Here is a 21,542-nt window from a genome sequence, read left to right on the forward strand (position 1 = left end):
CAGGATCTATAATCTTGTGGCCAGAGGATAGGATTTGGAATCAGAATGTAGAGATTTGCTTACTAATTATGAGATCTTGGAAGGTTGGTTTTTTCATCTAAAAAATGAGGGGAGGAATTGAACCAATTCACCTCTAAGGTCTTTCTTCAGCTCTATATCTTTTGATGATGATCTTAGGTCCTGAACATTTCTTACCTTACTGAAGACATAGAATCATAAAGGATCATGAGATTTAGTGCTAGAAGAAAATTTAAAGATCGTGAAGTCTCTGGATTTCAGATAACCTCTTCCTTAACCTTCCTACATGATACTATCCCTCAAACTCAAAAGGAATGCAAAAGACTGAATGGAAAGTCCAAAAGTAGCTATTGTTGATTTTTCTTAAGGAACTGTGGTCAAGATAACCCTATGATCTAGGTGAGCTAGGTGAGGGATATTGTCATCAGACCTCCTTTGGGGAAGTGAAGGTTGGTAGGTAGATCTATGATTCAGCCTATTGATTTAGACCTCAAGAATCTTCTTTCTAGTCTTTTATATCCAGACAATTCTATTCCATCATGACTACCTTCAATTCTTTTTCAAAAATATCTGGATTGTGGTTAAAATCAATTCCCAATATTCCTTGAAGGGCCACTATACAAAATTACTAATTTCAGTGTATTTGTTTTCCTCACTGATTTTCACCATTCCTATTGTGAATAGCTTTTGCAGCCATTGCTATGTGAAGATTATAATATTTTTGAATCTTCATTTTAGAATGTTAGAATCTGAGAAAAGACAGAAGCCTTGAGGATCATTTAGCTTAGCTTCACATCTAGTATAAGAATTTTCCATGTAGACCCCTGACAAATGATCACTCATCCTCTGCTCTGTAATAGACAGTTGAATGGTGATACCTTTTTAATGTGTGCATTGTAGCAGGAGAAAAATACACTACTAATAGTTTTGGATTTGAAGTCATGGGGCCTAGATTTGAGTCCTGCCTCTGCAACTTACTCCCTATATGCTTCTTAGGCAATTCATTTCAGTCTATTTGAGCGTCACTTCCCCTCTGTGTAAATGAGGAAATAAAATGATATCGCTAAGGTCTCTTATAGATTTAAATATGTTATCATAGTGAAACTATAATTCAAATATCTTTTTGTCTAGACTAGTGAAGACAAAAGGAGGAGACTTTATGATCCAAATATGCCAAGTTTATCTTTGCATCTCTGTTGTAGGACTTAAAAAACAACTTTGATAATTCTAGAAGACTTTGGCTAAAATACAGTTTGGATTGAAAGCCAAAAATAAATAGCCAACTCAGCACTGACAACTTTGTTCTTCTAGCTAAAAATGTAGATAGGATAGTGAAATTGAACATATGAGGTTCACCTTTATTTACTTATGAATTAGTAGTTTTCAAGAAAATACAAGTGGTTCAAGTGATCCAAGGAAGTGATCTAGTATAAGGCAAATGAAACACAATGAGCCTTGGGAAAAAATGGGGAATAGTGATGTTTTTCTTGAATTTCTCACCCTTCACTTACGTTGACTACCTTCTTTTTCATCTGTCTTCCCACACACGCACTCTTCAACTTCAAATGTTTTTCTACTACCATAGCCTCTCTGGAAAACTTATTTATACTGACATATTTATGATTTTATATGACCATTTCCAAGAAAAAAGGACAGTGAAGCCCAAATAGTGAAATCCAAAAGTCAATGTGCTTCAATGCAGGATATTCCAAGGTCCCTGGGTGACTATCTGCTCATTCTATATTCAGATCATCTCTATCTGAAGCCATTCAAAAAAACATGCTCAAGAAAAGCCATTTACAAAGATTTCCCGACCTTTGGCAACCAGGATGTTGTTAACTTCACTTCTGTTGCCCTGGGCTGCCTCTTTCTCCTCATCTATTAGAGTGAGTTCAGAATTGGGCAGGTAAGGAAAGTAGCAAAGGACAAAATATAATGATTGCAAGCAGCCCTCTTTCTGCTGGATTGGGCTTTTTTGTCTAAGATTGAAGTCTTATCTGTCCCTTCTTAAGACTGCCTCTAACCCTTCTTTAACCCTCTCATATTCCTTTCTCCTGCTTCAGTGCTATGATGTAAGTGCATCTCTCTCTCTCTCTCTCTCTCTCTCTCTCTCTCTCTCTCTCTCTCTTTCTTTTTCTCTTTCTCTCTTTTTCTTTCTTTCTTACACACATGCACACATGCATGTATATACACATACTTTGACATAATTCCTGGAATATATAAGGAGGTAAAAGAATTTTGAAAACATTGAAATTCTGTATTGCTGTTATGCTGACTTTTGTTTAAACTATAATACCTTTTCTTTTGTAGTGGGGGAAGATTTCCATTATTCAGCAAATATTTATTGAGCAGCTGTTATATTCAAGGTATTATGTTAGATGGTGTAGAAAAATATGGAAATAAATGCAAAATACAGTTTTGCCTTCAAAGAGCCTGACATCTTATGGCAAATGACATCTCCAAGAATATGCATATGATAAACACACAGGTCACTGTGTGATCATTGCCATGAGTCCTTGTGTTTAGTTGAAAAGATAACTTCTGGCTAAAAGGATTAACAAGATATTATGTAAGAGGTCTTATTTGAGCAAGACCTGAAGGATAGGTATGATTTCAACTGAAAGGCATATAGAACTGCATAAACAAAGGTATGAAGTCAAGAAAAAGGTTGTTCTGGATCAAATCTGCTTTTTCTTTGTCTTTCACTTTGGGGTAGGGTGGAATAGCAAAACACTAGTAGTGGCCTGACTCTTGACAATGCTATCAGGTGACACCAAGGACAGCTCCCCACATAGTATTGGGAAATACCTCTTTGAGTGTCTCCTTACTAATTAATGGTGTGTGTGTGTGTGTGTGTGTGTGTGTGTGTCCGTTTATGTGTGCATGGGAAAGAGAGAGACAGAGACAGAGACAGACAGATGAGAAACAGAGACAGAAACAGAGAAATAGAGAAAAATAGAGAATAGAAACAGAAAGACTGAAAAATGTGGGGAGAGAATGATTTTTCACTGATTGGCTCTATTTACTCTGGGGATTAAGGAAATTGAGATGGCTGGAAATTCAAGGACTTGTGTTTAGATGGGGAAAAGTATCAGGTAAGACTATACTAAAGAAACAGAATGTAGTTAAAAAAAAAAAGCAGGTTATTTTTTTTTTCCTGAGGATATCAAATCAGTGAACCCTTTGGAGATTCATGATTAGATTTATTTTCTCAGCAACATATAAGGAGAACATACATCTAGCCAATAAAAAAAGTTTCTTTGAAAGAGAAATAGTTAAGGATTTAACCATTTTTAGGTCAATGCTGACATCTCCCTGAATAGCCCCTCCCTAAGCAAACCTGATCCTTTGAGTGAAATTAAATCAATCTATAAGAACATAGTTTATAGCCCCTTATTCTTATGGTTCATATGAATTCCCTTTTTCCTGTTTTGTTTTTATTCAGCAGATGCTGGCTTGCCCATATGGCCTTGGGATCTTCCCAAGGTTAATAAGAATGAGAGGAAATGACTCACATAGACAGAATGTAGTGTTTGACTCCTGTGATTTCCAAAATATCTGTCCTCCTCCTTCTCTCTCAAAATACTAAATGTAGTTCTGTCACCTCAAAAGGCTCAGTGGAGAAAGAAATAATCTGAGATGGTCCCGAAACTAGACTCTCTCCTGAGATTCCCAGTCTTTTATTAGTTATGTCCAAATTCAAAGTATCACTTGCATTTATTTAGATAATCCTCCCTTTTTCACCTTTCCAAATACCTATCCCTTTTACAGATAGTCTACCATGAAAATGTGGAAGAAATTGTTCAGCTAAATTGATATGTGGTTGTGGACAGACATGAGTCTCAGAATCAAATGAGATCATAATTTCCTTCCTCAGCAGGATCGTTTACATCTTATCCAGAGCTATTGAAGAGATCAGTGATGGAACATCTGATTTGTTAACAGAATAATTTATATCTCTGTTCTTAACAATACTTAAACAATCATCCCTGATACTGATTAAAACTACAATGAAGTAGTTTAGGAAAGAGCCCGTTTTTTAAAGGATGTATTTATTTTTCAAAATGAAGATTAGGCATGGGGAGAAATATGTGAATCAATCATGGATCATAGGATCTCAAACTGGAAGGATGTGTGTGTGTGTGTGTGTGTACACACACACACACACACACTTTTCTCTTCCCTCTAGGTTGGACTAGGGAAAGATCAGTAATGCTCTAGTCCCCTGGATACACTATCAAGTGACCAGGCACCAAGGACAGTTCCCAAAATAGCACTTGTGACTATATCTTTGACAATTTCCCACCAGCTGTTGTGGGGGGAGAGGTGTGAGAGAGAAAGGGTGGGAGGAGGAGAAGTATGGAGAGAGATGCTATTTTACAGATGAGGAAGTCCAGAGAGTCTGAAATTTTGGTCTAATATCATCAAGAGAATAAGCAACAGAGCTAACATTTGAAACCAGGTCTTCTGGACCCAATGCAGTGTTCTTTCCATTACACCACATCATATGGCAATTTTATTTATTTCTTGACTCTTTAGCCATGAGACAACAGCTTAGAGAGATGACTCATTTAAAAAAAAAAAGGTGATTTGTGTTTGGGTTAAAGGGTTGATTCTGATTGTGCCCTGAATCGACTTCTTTCTAGATGCCACTTTATCAATAACTTTATGTTGGGGAAATCTGTCTCTATAACTTGAAATGCAAGAAGTAATTGTAATAAGTCTTGGTTTAGGGCCCTGAGCTTCAAACCCTTGCTAAGTTTCATAAGAGACTACTTAATAGAAATATCCTTTCTCTTTCTCATGAAGGCGGGAGGAAAGCTATACTAGAAATCTTGTTCTAAGCAATGTGAGAAATGAAGCGTGTTTTGTACCCTTTTTATTTGTCAGTGGATGTGGCTTAGCAGGTGGGAGAGGCTTTAAAAGAATTGTATAGACTAAATGGTAGATGGATGAACTGTAATTTACAATTCTCCCATAAATCTTTGATCTTCTTTGAACTCTATGTATTATATATACATACACTAATGAGAGCTTCTGTTAATAATGCAATGCTGACTTGGACCACTTGTATTCAGGGTCAGACTAAAGGTTAAAGCCAGAAAAATATCCTTGGTGGGGAGGTGTGGGGGGAGAAGGAAGAATGAATTTCCTCTAGTAGAAAGAATCCAATAGCGGGTCCCTTCCTATGGTCCTAGTCTCACTGAATTTGCCCAGTATGGTACTGTGGAAGGGGAGAATATTAACTTGGGCATTCTCAAAGGGCCCGGAGTTTAAATCCTGATCTATCTGGATCTGGCAAGTTATTTAACCTTTCTGGACTTCAGAGTTTTCTTATCTGTAAAATGAAGGGATGACCTTGGATAAGATTCTTGCTAAGATTTTTTCTAGGCCTGACTTCTGTATTGTATGATTGATTTACATTTTTCTTCCCCATCCCACCTTTCTTTTTTTTTAAGTATAATGCACTTTTTAAAAAGTTCAAAATAATCTTCTCATATACTTCAAAACCAGTTTTATCAGCTATTAGAATTTAAGAATTGGTATGAACAGACAGTTCTGAGTTAACCTATTAATCAAAATAAGATGTTTGTAAAATGTTGGAGGGGGACAGAATTAAACTAGAACTCATGTGATGTCTCCTCTAGTTCTAAATCTAATACCCTAGGACTTCAGAAAGTAGAGGGTACTGTCCAGAAGCAGCCTATTCAACCTATATCCCTTTGTCCTCCAGATGAGTTTGCATTTAAGAGCACATGATTGAAGAGACTTTTATTGCAGAATGGGGTCATGTGCCCTCCCCAACAAATCTGTGACCTAGTAAGAGAAAAAACAAAGTCTTGTTGAACAATATAAAATATTCATTCATTTATCTAACATATACTTATTGAGCACTTACAGAATACAGAGGCCTATCCTAAGCACTGGGGAGATGCAAAATCCAACTAAATCATTACAGTTGATATGTATATGGCACTTTAAAATCTGCAGAGTCTTTAACAGTGAAGTGGAATCTGCAATACTGAGCCTGGAATCTGGAAAATCTGAATTCAAATTCAACATTAGAAACTTGGGGATGGAATTTAGCCTTCTGTCTGCCTCAGTTTTCTCCACGGTTTTGAGATACCATTTGTAAAGCAGTACAGTAAAGCACATATTAAGTATTTTACAAATGCTTATTTCCTTTCATAATATCTTATTTGATCCTTACAAAAGCCCTGTAAGGTACATACGCCAGCTTTTATTATCCTTATTGTACACATAAGGAAGCCCAGGCTTACAGAAATAAAATCACTTGTCTCATATAGTGATAGGGGCAGGATTTGAATCCAGATATTTTCTGATTCTAAGCCTAGTATCCTTTCCTGAATTCAGCCTGATTCAAGCCTAGTATGTTTCCCTGCATGAAGTTCAGGGATACAGCACCAGCACAGATGTCATATGATATTTTACATTATACTTAAGTACATCAGAGGACACCCAACATGCTTTCTAGATGAGGTTGAAGGAGGAGAGGTCATTTCCAATAAGAAAGATTTCCATAGAATCTTCCCGTGGAAAAGCTCACATCTGAACAGAACTCTATAAGGTTTCCTACCTTAAATATAATTGTGTTAAATACAGAGGAAAATTTAAATACATAAATACCTAATGTACTATGTGATCTGGGAAAGTCATTTCATTCTTCTTAGTCTCCATTTCCCTATCTGTTAAATTATGGGATTAGATTAGGTGGTTTCTAAGGTGTTTTCCAGCTCTAAACTCTATCTTGACATTTCTACATTGTAATATCCCAGCAGTTCTGCCATTCTAATGTCCCTTCTGGCTCTGTAAATCAAGATGGGCTTTTGTTGTTACTGTTTAATTTTACCAAATGTGGAATTAAATTAATGGTTGGTTTTCAATTTGTGCTGGCAGTTCCAGCTGCCATTGTCCATTGCCATTGGTACCATGGTGGCAAGGACAAGGTAAGTATATTTTCTCTCTCTCTCTCTTACTTCCTTATACTAACTTGGGGCTATAAAAGCAGAACTTGCTAAGGTTTGTAGGTACAAATTTGTATGATTTATAATTTATTTTGTCTTTTGAAACTGACTGATGAATTTCTCTCCCCAAACCTAAGCTCCAAATTCTCATTACTTGAGTTTAGTTATTATGTCCACTTTGAAAGCAAGTTTAATGAGCTCCATGGACACCTTTGGGAACCAATGGCATCTTCATCCCATTATATTCCTAGCTAGGCTTTATGATCCCAGGAAAGCTATCTTATCTTCTCTGTTGGGGTTTAACTGGGGCAAAGCAGAGTTTGAGTGAGGTCCCACAGCACAGCCTGGAATAGACATAGCAGTTCTCCACACTCCAGTCTTGTATTCCAGGCAGTACTGTCTCTTTTTCCACCCCACCTCCTCCACTCAGTGCTAAGAATAGCATTTCTGGCATGTCCACGAATCCACATCCTTGTCTTACTTAATAAGTGATTTTAATCAATAAGGATATTTAAAAAGTAATGTGCCTTAACTTAATGAAACATTTGGTCTGTATATGTGTGTAAGGAAATTATTGTTCTTTGAGAGGAGGATGTGCTTCTTTATCCATTGTTTTAAATCTGAGTGGTGTTCAAATGGGCATCTCAACCCTCCCTCTTCTATGTAAAGCAGTTTGGCAGGGATACAGTAGGTTCCGGAAAATTGATATGTAGCTACCTTTTTTCTGTACCAAGCTGATTGTCCCAGAACATCATCTGGCTTCATTTACTATTCACTGGTAATGCAGCACTTCTGGTTTGAGGAGGATATGGTTTCTTTGAGCGACTATGATAAGGGATGTTGCCATTAAAAACAAGGGGATGAACAAATTTTCAGCAGCCATTCACAAATTAACGGCAGGAAATGAAAGCAGAGTTTCCCTCTCCTAACTGAGAGAAAGAAATGTTCTCTCTATCTCTTTCCACTCTTAACAGCATAAGCCTATTGTGGGAACATCCCAGTTTTATTTAAAATTGACTTTAAAATTTGAATGAGGTCATTTGCCCTCCCACTTGCTAATCCACCTTGTTGTTCCTCTGCATTATACTATTTTACAGCTTGTGGCAAATTAACAGGGATCAGCGACCCAGTGACCATAAAAACCTCTGGATCAAGGTTTGGATCCTGGATGACAGACCCACTAGCACCAGAAGGTGATAACAGGGTAAGTTTGTTATCTTTCCCCACCTCACTTCATTATCCCATCTTGGAGCTATGAAAACAGAACTGGCTAAGGTTTGTAGGTATGGTTTTGTACAATTTGTGATCTTTGAAACTGATGAAACTCTCCCTCAAGCTCCAAATTCCTAGCACTTGAGTCTAGTTATTATGTCTATTTTGAAAGCAAATTCACTTTAATGAGAATCCAATAAACAGCTCCATGGGGGCCTCGGAAAAGAGCAGTCTTGTATGGTCATGGAAAGGACACTTACTTTGACTAAAATGTTTTGGGGACACTTTAATGGGAATATTAGTCTTCCCTCCTGGTGACAGTCTCTAATGGTCAGCCAAAGAAAGCTGTTTGCCAAGATGGCTTGGGTAGGAATCAATTAAGGAGGACTGACATTTAGAACAACTGACTAGGTAAGAAAAAAGACTCAAGACCATGGGACTTAATAAAATTTGTAATTTCCTCCATTTTAAGAAAAAGGTATCCAGATCTAATAGCTTAAGCTAAGTATTGCCTAAAGGTGGAAGAAGGACTGGGTAAGCATTTCTTGTGCATTGTTGATAGAAAAATGCCAGTATAGTTGTACGAATGGGAACCATCTAGCTAGGGATGATTCCATAAGCAAACTATCAACATGGCTCCTTCTTTCTTCCTAGATACTTTTAGCTCCCCATAAACACTTTGTCCTCCCCCTCATCATTTCTTTCTCTATCCAACTGTCCCAGCTTTTTAGCTATTATGGATAGGATAGAATACTCATGTTCATTTCTAAGGTGAAGGAAACAGACATATGTTACTGTTATTCTTTTAGAAATCAAAAGTTTTTCTCAAATTTGAAGATTTTCTCAGAGTATGATGGTGGGAGGGAGTGAAAAGGTTATGAGGAAACATGAAGAGTGAATGGGTGAATCATGGAATGGGTATTAGGTAAGAGAATATGAATAATATTGAATTAAGAAATCTCTCAAAGTCTTGTCCATTCTAAAGATTTTAAATTTAATTGACCAGCTTGAGATCAAATTGGATAAACTAAAAAACATCTTTCAGGCTGCTCCCAATAACTTCTCAGAGATAATAGCTAGTTTGGACCCTTGGAGAAACTGAAGAAACTAGGTTCCTGTCTAGCAAAGAGGTGAACCTGTACATAAAAAGAGACATTCTACAAAGTCACTCTGGAATGGACTTATCTTCTTATAGCTTCCTTTTCCTGTTTTAGCAGTTTCACCTTTAAGGCTTTTCTATTCTAGGTCAAAATCTACCCCCTGCTAAGATTTTCATTCTATTTTTAACTTAGTAGGGGGAAAGATCCATTAGACTTCTCTGTTTTAATGACATCTCATTTGTCTTTCATTTGCTATTCCTCTCATGGTTCATAGAAACTCATGTCCTTTTTTATTTAGAAGAGATATTATTCTTTTCTGTACAGTTTTTTTCCCCTAGAGAAAAACTCAGAAAAGGGAGAAGAAATAAGTTCCATGTTTGTCTTGATTGGCTGGTCCCATGTTTATTTGTTTGGGGATCCTTTGGGAATTGATGAGATGAAGGACTGTTGACTAAATGAATGATGTAAGTAGAATATTTCACCAACTGTCCCATAGAATAAGGATGGTGGACATTTTGCAACATCTTTTTATAGTCTTTCCCTTGGCCCTTTCTCACCCTGCCTTTTACCTATCTATAGTTGTGTCTTTTATGATTTTTTAAAAGTGCCATTTGTCTGTTATCACCCTCTGGAATTCATGCACGGTCATTATCATTTAAAACAAAAACATCTTAGAGAACAAATTCAATGACTACAGTTCTGTGTGGATTTCACAAACTATTTGGGACATGAAACATGGTCTTATCTCTAACTATTATGTCCAATGGACTAATATGATAAGCACAAACAATTTACCAAAAAATCTGGTGAAATTCCTTAACTAGCCTAGCTTTTCTTTAAGAAGCTCATGAAGAAGTCATTATATCATTACTCTTAAATGAAGGAGATGCTTGCATTGATAGATAGACTAGACCCTCTCTGAAAGATTTCTTAATGGATACAAATGGCTCCTAGAACCCCATCTTACCATGTCCATGATATGCTACTGCTCTGTTTTATCTACTTCTGTTTAGCTCTCCATTCCTGGTTTTCACTATTTAGAGTTGTTGGCATAAGAAATTATGTGATAACAATTCTGGCAGTTTCTCCTTCATGGAAGAGGATGGATAAAAGAAGAGTAGTTACTATGTTTTCCTGGAAGTATGTCGCATTTCTCTTGATTTCATACTGTAAACAAAAAAGGGAACTATCCCATTTTGTCTAAATAAGTGATGTTCCTAAATGTTCATCACACTGTCACGAAATTTGAGTTCAAACATTTTAAAATCTTCTACTGTGGGTCAGGCATCGTACTAGGTTCTGGGAATACAGAGACAAAAATGAACATTCCCTGTCTTCCTGAAGTATACATCCTTCGTGGAAAACCATAACATTTGTTCTCTCCAGAAAGAAGCATTAGTATCCAGTTATTTTGGAGACATGATTAAATTGTCCCTCCCACTTTGTAGCCTTTACTTTTGAATTAATTTCATCTAAACATCTTATTTTGTAAAGTATTACTAATACATTTGGTCTCTTGCATGATACACTAGGAAAAGCAGTGAATTTGGAGTCAAAAGACCAAGATTCAAATGTAATGAGGAAGCTGCTAAAAGTCAGAGACCTTTTCTTAGAGCCAAAAACGTAAAGTCTTACAAAAGAAATCTGTCAAGATGATGGATTCATTTAAGCATTAGATATTGAACATCCACATAATAACTTCATAGCCATCACAGAGAAGAGAAGTTCTTGGATTTTAGAGGGATTTGGCTGAATGCCTTCACCTGGTTCTTAGAACCAAGTAAAAATCATGAGTAACCATTAATATTTGGTTTGAAATATTAGTGAATTAACCATTCCCTACTGCCTTACTTTTTGTTGAATAAAGGATAGTACTGGGTTTATGGTAATTATTCTTGATTTACCCAGCAGTCACATGAATATCTCATATTTTGTCATTTGACAAAACCAACAGTACCCCTCTATCGATCTGAAACAATCACCTACTGCCTAGAGAGATATGTTTGTTCCTGTTCTGTTTTGCTTTAATCTTTTCTGTTTTCCCCATCCAATTTTGATCATGAAGATGCAGGAGGCCAATAACTAGCTGAAAATCAATCTAGGTTCTGGGGTGTGATGGAACGAAACACAACTTTGGGCATTTGCTGAGACTTTGTCAGAAACAAATAGATGAAAGGGAGTGGGAGACTAACTAAGTGGAACCAGCTGATAATTTGCTAAGGCTTTTGTCCAAGGGGGAAAGGGAGCTGAGCAAAATGGTATGCATGCAGAGGCCTAATCTCCAGAGGAACTTGTTCATTTCTTACCTCTGACTTGGCCTTGTGGCAGAAAAGCTTGGAACTGGAAGTGTTTGAATCCTAAAAGCATTTGTAAGTATTCAACTATCTTCATAAGACTGCTATAGTCTTTAATCATTAAGACAAGTTGTTTTCATGCTAGAGTCCTTTGGAGACTAGATCATAGAAGCTTATAGTGGGAAGGAATTTTAGAGAACAGGTAGTCCAACTTCCTATCCCAGAACACAGATCCTAACCCACTGGAGCATTCTTGATAGTTTATCTTCTTGAATTCTTTCAGAAACAGGGAGCTCCTGACTTGCTAAAGTAAACTTGTTACATTTCAGAGCAGTTCTAATTTTGGGGAAATTCTTCCCCCTGTTAAAACTAAATCTGCCTTCTTACTGTATCTCTCCATTTTCCCTGTTCTTCATATTGTCTTTCTTATCTTTTCTGATTTGACTCTCTGCATTGCTGATAGGTTCCTGAGTACTCATAGGTTCCTGAGTACTCATCAGAGAGTCCCAAAAATTGTTTCAGTTTTTCCCACCACCAGACACTGTGGAGTTCAGAATTCTGATTACCTATAGAAAGTGATGAAACCAGGATGTTTATTTTTGAAGAGAGAGATGAAATTATTAACACCTTACAGTAAGTAAGGGACATAATATCTCATTTTAAAACTTTTAAAAGTGTTCCTTAGACTTATCTGAATTAACTGAACTTTTATAAGGACCGTGTAACAACCACATCTTTCTCTAATAGGTTATTCCTTTACAATCTCAATCTGTGATTAAAGCGATCTTCTTGTGCCATATTTTTCTTCACTTAACAAGCAGTGTAATGAGGCTATTTAACTGTTAAACTATTCCAACTTAACCTGTGGAGAAGACTGTGAGAATTTTGCTTTCCATCTCAGTTCAATTGAATGGTACCATGGAAGAAGTCCCAAATTTGAATTTTGAAGGACCTAAATTAAAATATCAATTTTTCCATTTACCAGTATAATCTTTGGTAAAGTACATAACCTCTCTGAGCCTGTTTCCTCACTTCCAAAATAAGTGGATTGGACAGAATGACCTTTAAGGTCATTTCCAGCTCTAAATCTATGATTCTGTTATGAAGACACTTTTCTCAAACAGCAGAGCTTCCTTGATCTTAACGATTAAACCCAAAGACAATGTATGACAAGTGTTTGCTTAAACAAAAATAAGCTCAAACCCTACGTGTTACTTAGCAAAGTCCCTAAAACAGCATCTTTCTCTGCATCTTGGGTGAACTTTATAAAATGTGGCTTTATCTGGTGATGTCAGAATCGAATGGCAACAGATGCCTATATCTTCTCTTTCTGACCTTATCTTTAAAATACACTCTTCCAATTGAAAAGCAGATGAAGATAATAGAGACAATTAAAAGGGGGGAAAACCATGTTCTCAGTCAGCCAGACCATATGGAACTTGAGTAAAATTTGAAATATATAAAGACTAGTTTCCTATATGGAGAGAAGATGCCCTTTGATTTTAATGGAGTCTTTATTGAGTCTTCATTTGAAATAATGAAATGAAAAAGAGGAAATTCTTATTTGAATGGAGAGAATAGGAGTATAGATTTCTTTCTCTTTGAGCTTCCTCTTTCAACATGAGTGACAGAATATATATGTCTATTCAAAAGAAAACATCATGGTTGTGAATAAATGTGTGAGTGAAAGACATTTATTAAGCTCTTGCTGTTGTACCAGGTAGTATGCTAAGCACTGGACCTCAATGAGTTTATTCTGGAAGGGGAAGACAACAGATTTAGGGAAGTGGGTCTTCACAGAGATCAAGGAAGTCATAAGGATGGTGAATATTGCCACAGAGCAACTGATTGACATGGAGCTAAATGAAATTATAATTAAATATGCTTGGATAATAATGCATATAGACGGATTGAGTCAGAAATAAGAAAGCAGTAGGGAGTAGAATTTTTGCTACTATGACACTCAAAGGATGTGTGAAAAAATCTTTTTTCTCGGGTTGATATATTTGGAGTTTTTGTTTTTGACTAAAACAGAAGGTAGCTCCATTGAGCTACTTGGCTAATGAACATCTTTTGTCTGTAAGGAGAAACAAGTACCCTATGCACCACTACTCTCAGACTGCCTGAGAACAATGACAAAAGTGCTGAAAATCCTTGGTTGTCCATGTGAATAACATGGATTTTTATGCTTGTGGTATGTCACAAGTGTGACAGTGAAAATGAGGATAAACTTTATATAGTGTGATGCACCTGAATGTCTGTGGGATAGTAAAAAGAACACCTAATGTAGAGGGGAAAGAACTAGCTGCTAGTGCTAAAGTCACCAGCTTGGGTAAGTCTTTTTAAGCACCTGTCAAATGGAAAGGTTGAATTAAATGACCATCAAGGTCCTTTTTGGTTCATATTCCATGAACCCTGTGTGATCTCTCTGCCTGAATTTTTGGGTGTGCTTTGCAAGGCTGTCACTGTCACAGATTTACCTACCTCTGCTCCATTGTCCTCATCAGTCTTATGATCTCACTTGGAAATCTGACAATTAATAATAAACACAATAATAAGAGTTAGTATTTATATAGCACTCTAAAGTTTTCAAGATGTTTTACTAATATTGTATTGTTTTATCCTCATAAAAACTGTCAGGAAAAAAATCTTTTCTCATTTTACATATGAGGAGATTGAGGTGGACAAAGTTTAAAGTGATTTACTCAGAATCACATAGCTAGAAAGTATCTGAAGCCATACTTCCTGACTCCATGTTCAACACTCCATCTACTATTTTCATGTATACTAGTAGTTAGCACTTTGAGATTTGTAAAACTCTTTACATATGAGATCTCACTGGATCCTTATAAGGACCCTGTAAAATAGGTGCTATTATTATCCCATTTTACAGATGAGGAAACTGAGACTAAGGTTAAATAACTTACCCAATGTCACACAACTAGTTAGTGCTGAAGCTGGATTCAGACTCAGATCTTTCTGACTCCAAGTCTGGCATCCTATCCACTATGTCATCCAGCTGCCATTCCCTAGGAATAATCATATGGCTTTTAAGGACACTTAGAATACTAAAGTAATTTATAGTTTTCATGTGAATGAAGCATATAAATAACCTTCTCCCATCTACCTTCCCATCCCTTCTAAACCAACTGATCTCAAGACCTTTCTCTACCCATTTGGATCATCCAAGCAAGGTTCTCCAGGCCTGAATGGCTATCCATAATAAATAGTTCATTATTTTGTTTGTTCCATTTACTGCAACTCAGCTTGACATTCAAACTATTAATTGTCCTCTTTCAAATATTTTTATACTCATTGTCCTTCTAACAGTTCTCCCGAGTTTAAGAAGGAACCATCCTGCCCAACTTAAGCAGGCATGCCTTTGTGAGAATTAGCACATTTCTGTATTTGGGCCAGCTTTTTGCATATTGCCTTGAACACAAAGATAATAGCTTTCCTTGGGATTTTTGGACCAGAGAAGGTCAAGCCTGCTCTTCTTTCCAAATCCTGGCTTTTCTTTAAAAAAAGAAACAAAATCCATCAGTGTTCTGTATAATGATGACTAATCCGAGGCTTGAGTCATTTTACTCATATTTGGTACAGATGTGTTCTGATGAATATGACTATGAATATACTATCCATATGCTTGATATTCTTGAACAAAATGCCTTGTTTACATTCCTTCTCCCCCCCAAAAAAAATTAGACTGCCTTCTGTGCCTTTTGAGAGTGTGAGTAAAAGGGGGATAATTGGTTGAAGGTATCTAACAAGTCCAGATATAGTACCTCCATCATCCAAGGTGCCATATAAGCCCATGAAGATATACATGGGTTTGCTATATTGTATTTAAAGGAGTTTTAGATCATTACAGGGTAAGTCTGAACAAGTGACATTCATTTCTTAATTAGATTCCACATATCTATCTGGTGGTAACTGAATGTCTACCCAAGAGTCTGGGAATGGAGGTCAGACCACTGGATTTAAGTCCTATTTTATCTGTTAACTGAGTGACCTTGGATAAATCACTTGATCTAGGACAAATTATTTTATTTCATTCCATTGAGAAAATGTGAAAATTAATGAGATCAATCTATATGGAAGAGATTGTGAGGCTCCAGGAGCATGATTATTCAGTGAATTTCAATCACCCAGCGGTGACTGAAAAGCATGTAAAACTGAAACCATTCTCTGAAACATGGTTATTCCCCTGAGCCGAGCACAAGAACACCAGCCTCCTGAATACTCTAATAACATCTTGTGTCATCTCAGTTGTATCTGTGCATTTGTCCTTTCTGGCCATGGTAAAAACCATACTATTCATGCCAGCCTAGATGTACTATGGAGCTGAGACTTGGCTTTCAGTCTTCAAGTTCCCACTAATGCACTAGATGACCTTGGGTAAGCCCCTTGCCTCTACAACCTTTAGTTCCTAAATATATAAAAAAGAGGAGGTTTTACAGACTCTTCCGGCTCCCCTTCCTAGAGCTCTTATATCCTGAACCATAAGTGTGCTTTACAAGAATATCGCTGTCACAGATCTACTACTGTATAAGAAGGGGGGAAAGGAATAAGCATCCATTAAACACCTACTATGTTCTAGAATACTGTTCTATGTGCTTTATAAATATTAACTTATTTTATCCTCATAATGCCCTGTAAGTGAGGTTCTACTATGATTTTCATTTTACAGTTAAGAAAACTAAAGGAGACACAGGTAAAATGACTCATCCAGAGTCATACAGTTTAGTAAGTGTCTGAGACTGGATCTGAAATCAAGACTTCCTAACTTCAGCTCTAATGTTCACAGTGCTACCCAGCCCATAGGGAAACTCAAAATGGGTTTATCAATATCTTAGTCTTATGGCCTATTCTGCAATCCTTCCTGCAGTTTAAGTAAATAATTTAAATAAAACAAATCAGTGTTTTAGTGGAACTTTCCATGTGCTCATTCTTCTATAAGGTCTAGGCAGAAAACAGAAATAGTTTCTTTGGTAAAGCTGTAAAGTCTTTATGAAAATTAAAAAAAAAAAACCAACATACCTTAAAACTGAAAACCTGAATAGCCACCTATTTTGGCAGACTCCTGCTGGAATGAATGACTTTTCTGATTTGGCTGGTGTTTTATACAGAGAAGGTGCCAGCAGAACCCAAGGTGTACAATATAACATGACAATGAACAATCCAAAGGAATCTATAATGTAATACCATAGTGTGTTTGTGATATTGATTGCATGTACTGTAGGAGATCAGAGCTCAATAAAGGCTGAAGGAATAAGCTCTTTGAAGGCAGGATCTTTTTTTCTAGATATCAGTATCCTCAAGGTCAGCAAAGCAGCTGCCATGCATAGGTCCTTAATAAATGATTGCTCATTGATTAATCAAAAGTTCCATGGAGAAAATAACCTTTGAGCTGAGCCTTGAAGGATGAACAGAATTTTTATATAGAGAGGAGATACAGTGTGCCTGGAGTGAAGACAGAGACCAGGATAAGCATATCTTTATAAATGAAACTGCCTTAAAGCCAGATTTGGGATATTTTAGTAACTAATCACTTTGGATGGAATCCAAGAAAATCTACTGTACTAAATCACGCTACACAGCAGATATTGTAGGGAGGGTTCTGACACACTCTATTTTCCTTGTATCATCATCAGAGCTTGCTTGGTAAAAGGTGGGCCAAATGGGTCTTAATGGAACCCAGAAACTAGCTTCATCCAGCATGGCTAGTGATCTAGGTAGATACCAGAAGTGGGTCCTAACAGTAAATCAGAGTAGTCTAATGGCAAGGATTAGAGGCAAACATTGAGTCCAGGATGGTACTTAAGTCTATAGGCATGGGTTAAATGGTATAAGCAAGAGAAATGCCAGGACTTAGAACCAAGCCATTTTCACATCTTGTCACATTTTGCAAGGTCACAGGGGACAAAAATGAAATTTGTACTTTGCAGATTTTGCTGGATACAATCTTCAGAGCATTACCCATTATTGCAAATGCTTAAGGGGCCTCAGATTGGTCTCTTGCTCTCCCTATTTTGCTGTTACAATGATGATCAAAGCAGTTGACTCAAACTTGGGAAAAATGTTTATTAAAAAAATTTTTTAAGCAAATCTATCTATGAGCACCTGAATGAATGTCCTTAGTACAAGGTTAAGAGTTGTTAAGGGTTTTTTTCTGTTTGTTTTTTAATAGTTAACATATATACAGTGTTGAACTTGAAAGCTGCTGCATTCCTAATCTCTCCTGCAGCTAACATAGTTCCTAATGGATAAAGCAGCTGTCTTATTGCTAGACAGATGCATACAGAATGCCATTAGCCTGGCAGATTTTTCTCCTCTAACTGCATTGCTTTGTAATTTGCTCCCATATTGGTTGAAAATGACTTAAGCATTTTGTGAAAAGTCTAGACATTTTCCCAGTCAACTTGTATTAAAGCCATAATCTGAACTCTCTTCCACAACAATCCAAATGATAGCAAGAATTTTACCATCCCAGTCAGTTCCCATCAGCTTGAAAGATTTTGAAGAAGCTTTAGTTTTCTACTGATGTGAACTTTCCCATAGCTTGGGTGTGACAATGAATGATTGCATTCATATAATACTAAATGCCAAATTAATGAAGTTCCACACAGCAGACGGTATAATTTAATAAAAGTGCTGTGATAGGGCTGGCAATAAGCAGAGGACACCACACAAAAAGCCTTGTTGGAATGGGCCGAATTGTCCTTCCCAATGACATTGATAACAGGTTACCACATAACTAGGCAGCTGCCAGGAGGTGATTAGCCTGAGCTTGAGCTGTGTTTTTAATTTTCTTCATTGTCAAATGGGTTTTAGGTTTCAAGTCCCAAATGTATTGGATCATTGCTTACTAGTGGTATATATGAATATGAACATATATTACAAATGCATGTATATATGTATACATACATATATATGAAATCTCACAAGTCTGCTTTTTTGAACTACTTTGAATTTCTTTTTAACTCTTTGCCTATGTGAATTACACAGATTGTCTATATAAAAATGCACCACAATCTTACTATTGTCCAGTGAACTATTAGCTAGACTTTCTGATTTTTCTAAGCCATAAGGTTCACTTTGAGTTAACTTAGAAAAATTGAGTTACACTTAATTATCCATTTTGGCCAAGACAAAGTGTTAAAGTCTGGGGATGTCAGAATGAAATAGTCCATGCCCTTGAGGAGCTAATATTCTACGGGGGTTAAGAGTGGGGAGATAGAACTTAAATGGAGAAAAATAAATACGAGGTTCATACTGAATTATAGATGGTAATATAAAGAAGAAAAGTACACTAACTGGGGTCAAGGGATCGAGAAAAGTATTGTGTAGAAGGTGTTACCAGAGCTGTTGTTTGAAGGAAACTAAGGGCCCTGGGTGGTGGGTTTAAAAAGGGAGTACATCCCAGACATGAAGAACCATCTTTAAAAAGGCAGAGAGACAAAAAATGGAATGTGAGAGATGGGGAATGGTGAGCAGACCAATTTTATTAGAACAGAGAGGATATGAAAGGGAATGACATGAAATAAATCCAGAAAGCTATTTGGGTACCACATCATGGAGGGCTTTGGGTTGTCACTCCTATTTCATCTGAGAAGATTGACATGAGATTGAAGGAAGTACAAGCAAGTCACTTAGTCCTAATTATATTCTCCCTGTCCTATTTCCTGGTAATATTTGGTTGTCTAATTTATAAATCAATTTCTCTGGCTCCTGCCTGGGGAGGAAATCTGTTCTCAGTGTTTGTGTTCATGTGTCCTCTTTGTCTCTTGTCATGCTAATGGTGTCTATTATTCACCCAGGTTTGGTACATGGATGGCTATCACAACAATCGGTTTGTCCGAGAGTACAAATCCATGATTGATTTTATGAATACAGACAATTTCACCTCCCATCGCCTCCCTCACCCTTGGTCAGGGACAGGGCAGGTGGTCTACAATGGGTCTATTTATTTCAATAAATTCCAAAGTCACATCATCATCAGGTTTGACCTGAAAACAGAATTAATCCTCAAGACCCGAAGCCTGGATTATGCCGGCTACAACAACATGTACCATTATGCCTGGGGAGGACATTCAGATATTGACCTCATGGTGGATGAGAATGGACTGTGGGCCGTCTACGCCACCAACCAGAACGCGGGGAACATAGTGATCAGCAAGTTGGACCCCAACACCCTGCAGATCCTGCAGACCTGGAACACCAGCTACCCCAAACGCAGCGCTGGCGAGGCCTTCATCATCTGTGGCACCCTCTATGTCACCAATGGCTACTCAGGGGGCACCAAGGTCCACTACGCCTACCAGACCAACGCCTCCACCTATGAGTACATTGACATCCCCTTCCAGAACAAATACTCCCACATTTCCATGTTGGATTACAACCCCAAAGACCGGGCCCTCTATGCCTGGAACAACGGGCATCAGACCCTTTACAACGTCACCCTCTTCCATGTCATCCGGTCTGATGAGTTATAGGGCCCTCAGATCATTAGTTTCAGGGCAAAGTCCTAACCCACAAGAAAACTCCTATCAAACAACTGCCAAAATAATTATAACTAATAAGTAATAATAATTTTAAAGAATCATCAGCAATGTGGATTAATATGACGTTAGAGCGGCGAACGTTACCTCTGTGTTTCTAGAATACGGGCCCGCCATAGACTTCAGAAGAAAACCACACATTTGCAGCTGGAACTGCGCTCAAAATGTTTCCCCGTCTCCCTTGTGCCCTTCTAGCCAACTCTTATACTGTTGGAAGGCAATGACTGTTGGATAATTCTCTTTAGAGAACAGTCCCTCTGTCTGGATTGCATGGACTTTTTCTTAGATCATGGTCAACTTTGATGGATGTGATTTTTGTGTCTAAGTGAGAGAGAACCCCAGGGGCCAAACTAGGTGTCTGGTGAGATTAACATGGGTTAGTTTTCCTTGCATTCCATTGCAGCTACTGTCTCTCGACTGTGTTTTTGTCTCTTAGATTAACTGTGCTGAGACCCAAGGTAGCTACTGGATCTTTGTCTTAGTACTTATTAAACCCAATGGTTGGAGTATGTATTCTGAACAGTTGTTGTACCCATATTGTTTGAAATTATGTATTCAGCAAATATATTGTATAATGTATGTCTGTTACTTACCAGAGGTGGCAACTTTGTCTGTTCAGTTTATGCAATGAATGTTGTAAATGCAATGCTGTAGTTTGGGTTAATAAATGATGGTTTTGTTTCTAAAAAGAAAAAAAAAATCAGTGTTTACCCTTATATACAATTAACTGAGTTCATGTTGCTAATAATTGAAAGAAATGATTCTCTCCTTGTTACAGTATCTAAAAAGCATAGCCAATGATAAGAGAGGCTTTCAGGAACCTGGAGTTTCTAGGAAGAAGTTTTGAGAGTGCAACATTGTGAAGGAAGCTACATTTTTTTTTCTAAAAGAGGAAAGCTTTGTACTACCCATAGTTAACTAAGAAACAATAAAATATTAGGAGATGTTCTGGTTTTCCTCGTTTTAATTACTGAGGGGAGGGATTCAAAAATAAGCCATCTTCCAGAATCTATATGAAGCTGGTTGCCACCATTTTCCTGTCAAAAAGGTTATGTGGGGCTTTGGAGAAAAGCTGACCCCAGTCTTAAGGAAGGAGGATAGACTAGTTATCCATCTACAGTAGATTGCAACATTGAATCCTGTCTTCTCAGGAAAGAGTACAAAGGCTCAGACCATTGTCTGAGCTTAAATCAGGAGCCTTAGGTTCGAATTTTGTTTGTCATTTGCTTGCTATGTTACCATGGGCAAATTATTTGGCCTCTCTGAGCCTAGGCTTGTTCATCTCACAAATGATAGCAATAATACTGGCACTGAACTACCCATCCCCCAGACATTGTTAGAAAAATGGTTTGTTAACCTTGAGGCAATATA

The 21,542-nt window shown here is 37.3% G+C and overlaps 1 protein-coding gene and 1 long non-coding RNA gene across 4 annotated transcripts in view; one reads left to right on the top strand and one right to left on the bottom strand.

The window, feature by feature from the left end:
• The window catches only part of OLFM1 (olfactomedin 1), a 56,735-nt gene extending 35,616 nt beyond the window's left edge, over positions 1 to 21,119 (top strand). For all 3 annotated transcript variants that reach the window (XM_003757460.4, XM_003757459.4, XM_031954928.1), the window contains exons 5-6: positions 8,102 to 8,208; positions 19,431 to 21,119. In XM_003757460.4, coding sequence (XP_003757508.1) covers positions 8,102 to 8,208; positions 19,431 to 20,105 — 782 coding nt within the window. In that variant the 3' untranslated portion in view covers positions 20,106 to 21,119. The remainder of the gene's footprint in view (positions 1 to 8,101; positions 8,209 to 19,430) is intronic.
• Positions 3,238 to 14,358, bottom strand: LOC116421795. Its single transcript, XR_004232332.1, has 2 exons — positions 14,095 to 14,358; positions 3,238 to 5,835 (listed from the first exon to the last, which is right to left on the bottom strand). It is a non-coding gene; the product is annotated as an uncharacterized LOC116421795 (long non-coding RNA).
• Positions 21,120 to 21,542: the final 423 nt, after the last annotated feature.

This window comes from Sarcophilus harrisii, chromosome 2, assembly GCF_902635505.1.
Source record: "Sarcophilus harrisii chromosome 2, mSarHar1.11, whole genome shotgun sequence".
In the NCBI taxonomy this organism is placed as follows: domain Eukaryota; kingdom Metazoa; phylum Chordata; class Mammalia; order Dasyuromorphia; family Dasyuridae; genus Sarcophilus; species Sarcophilus harrisii.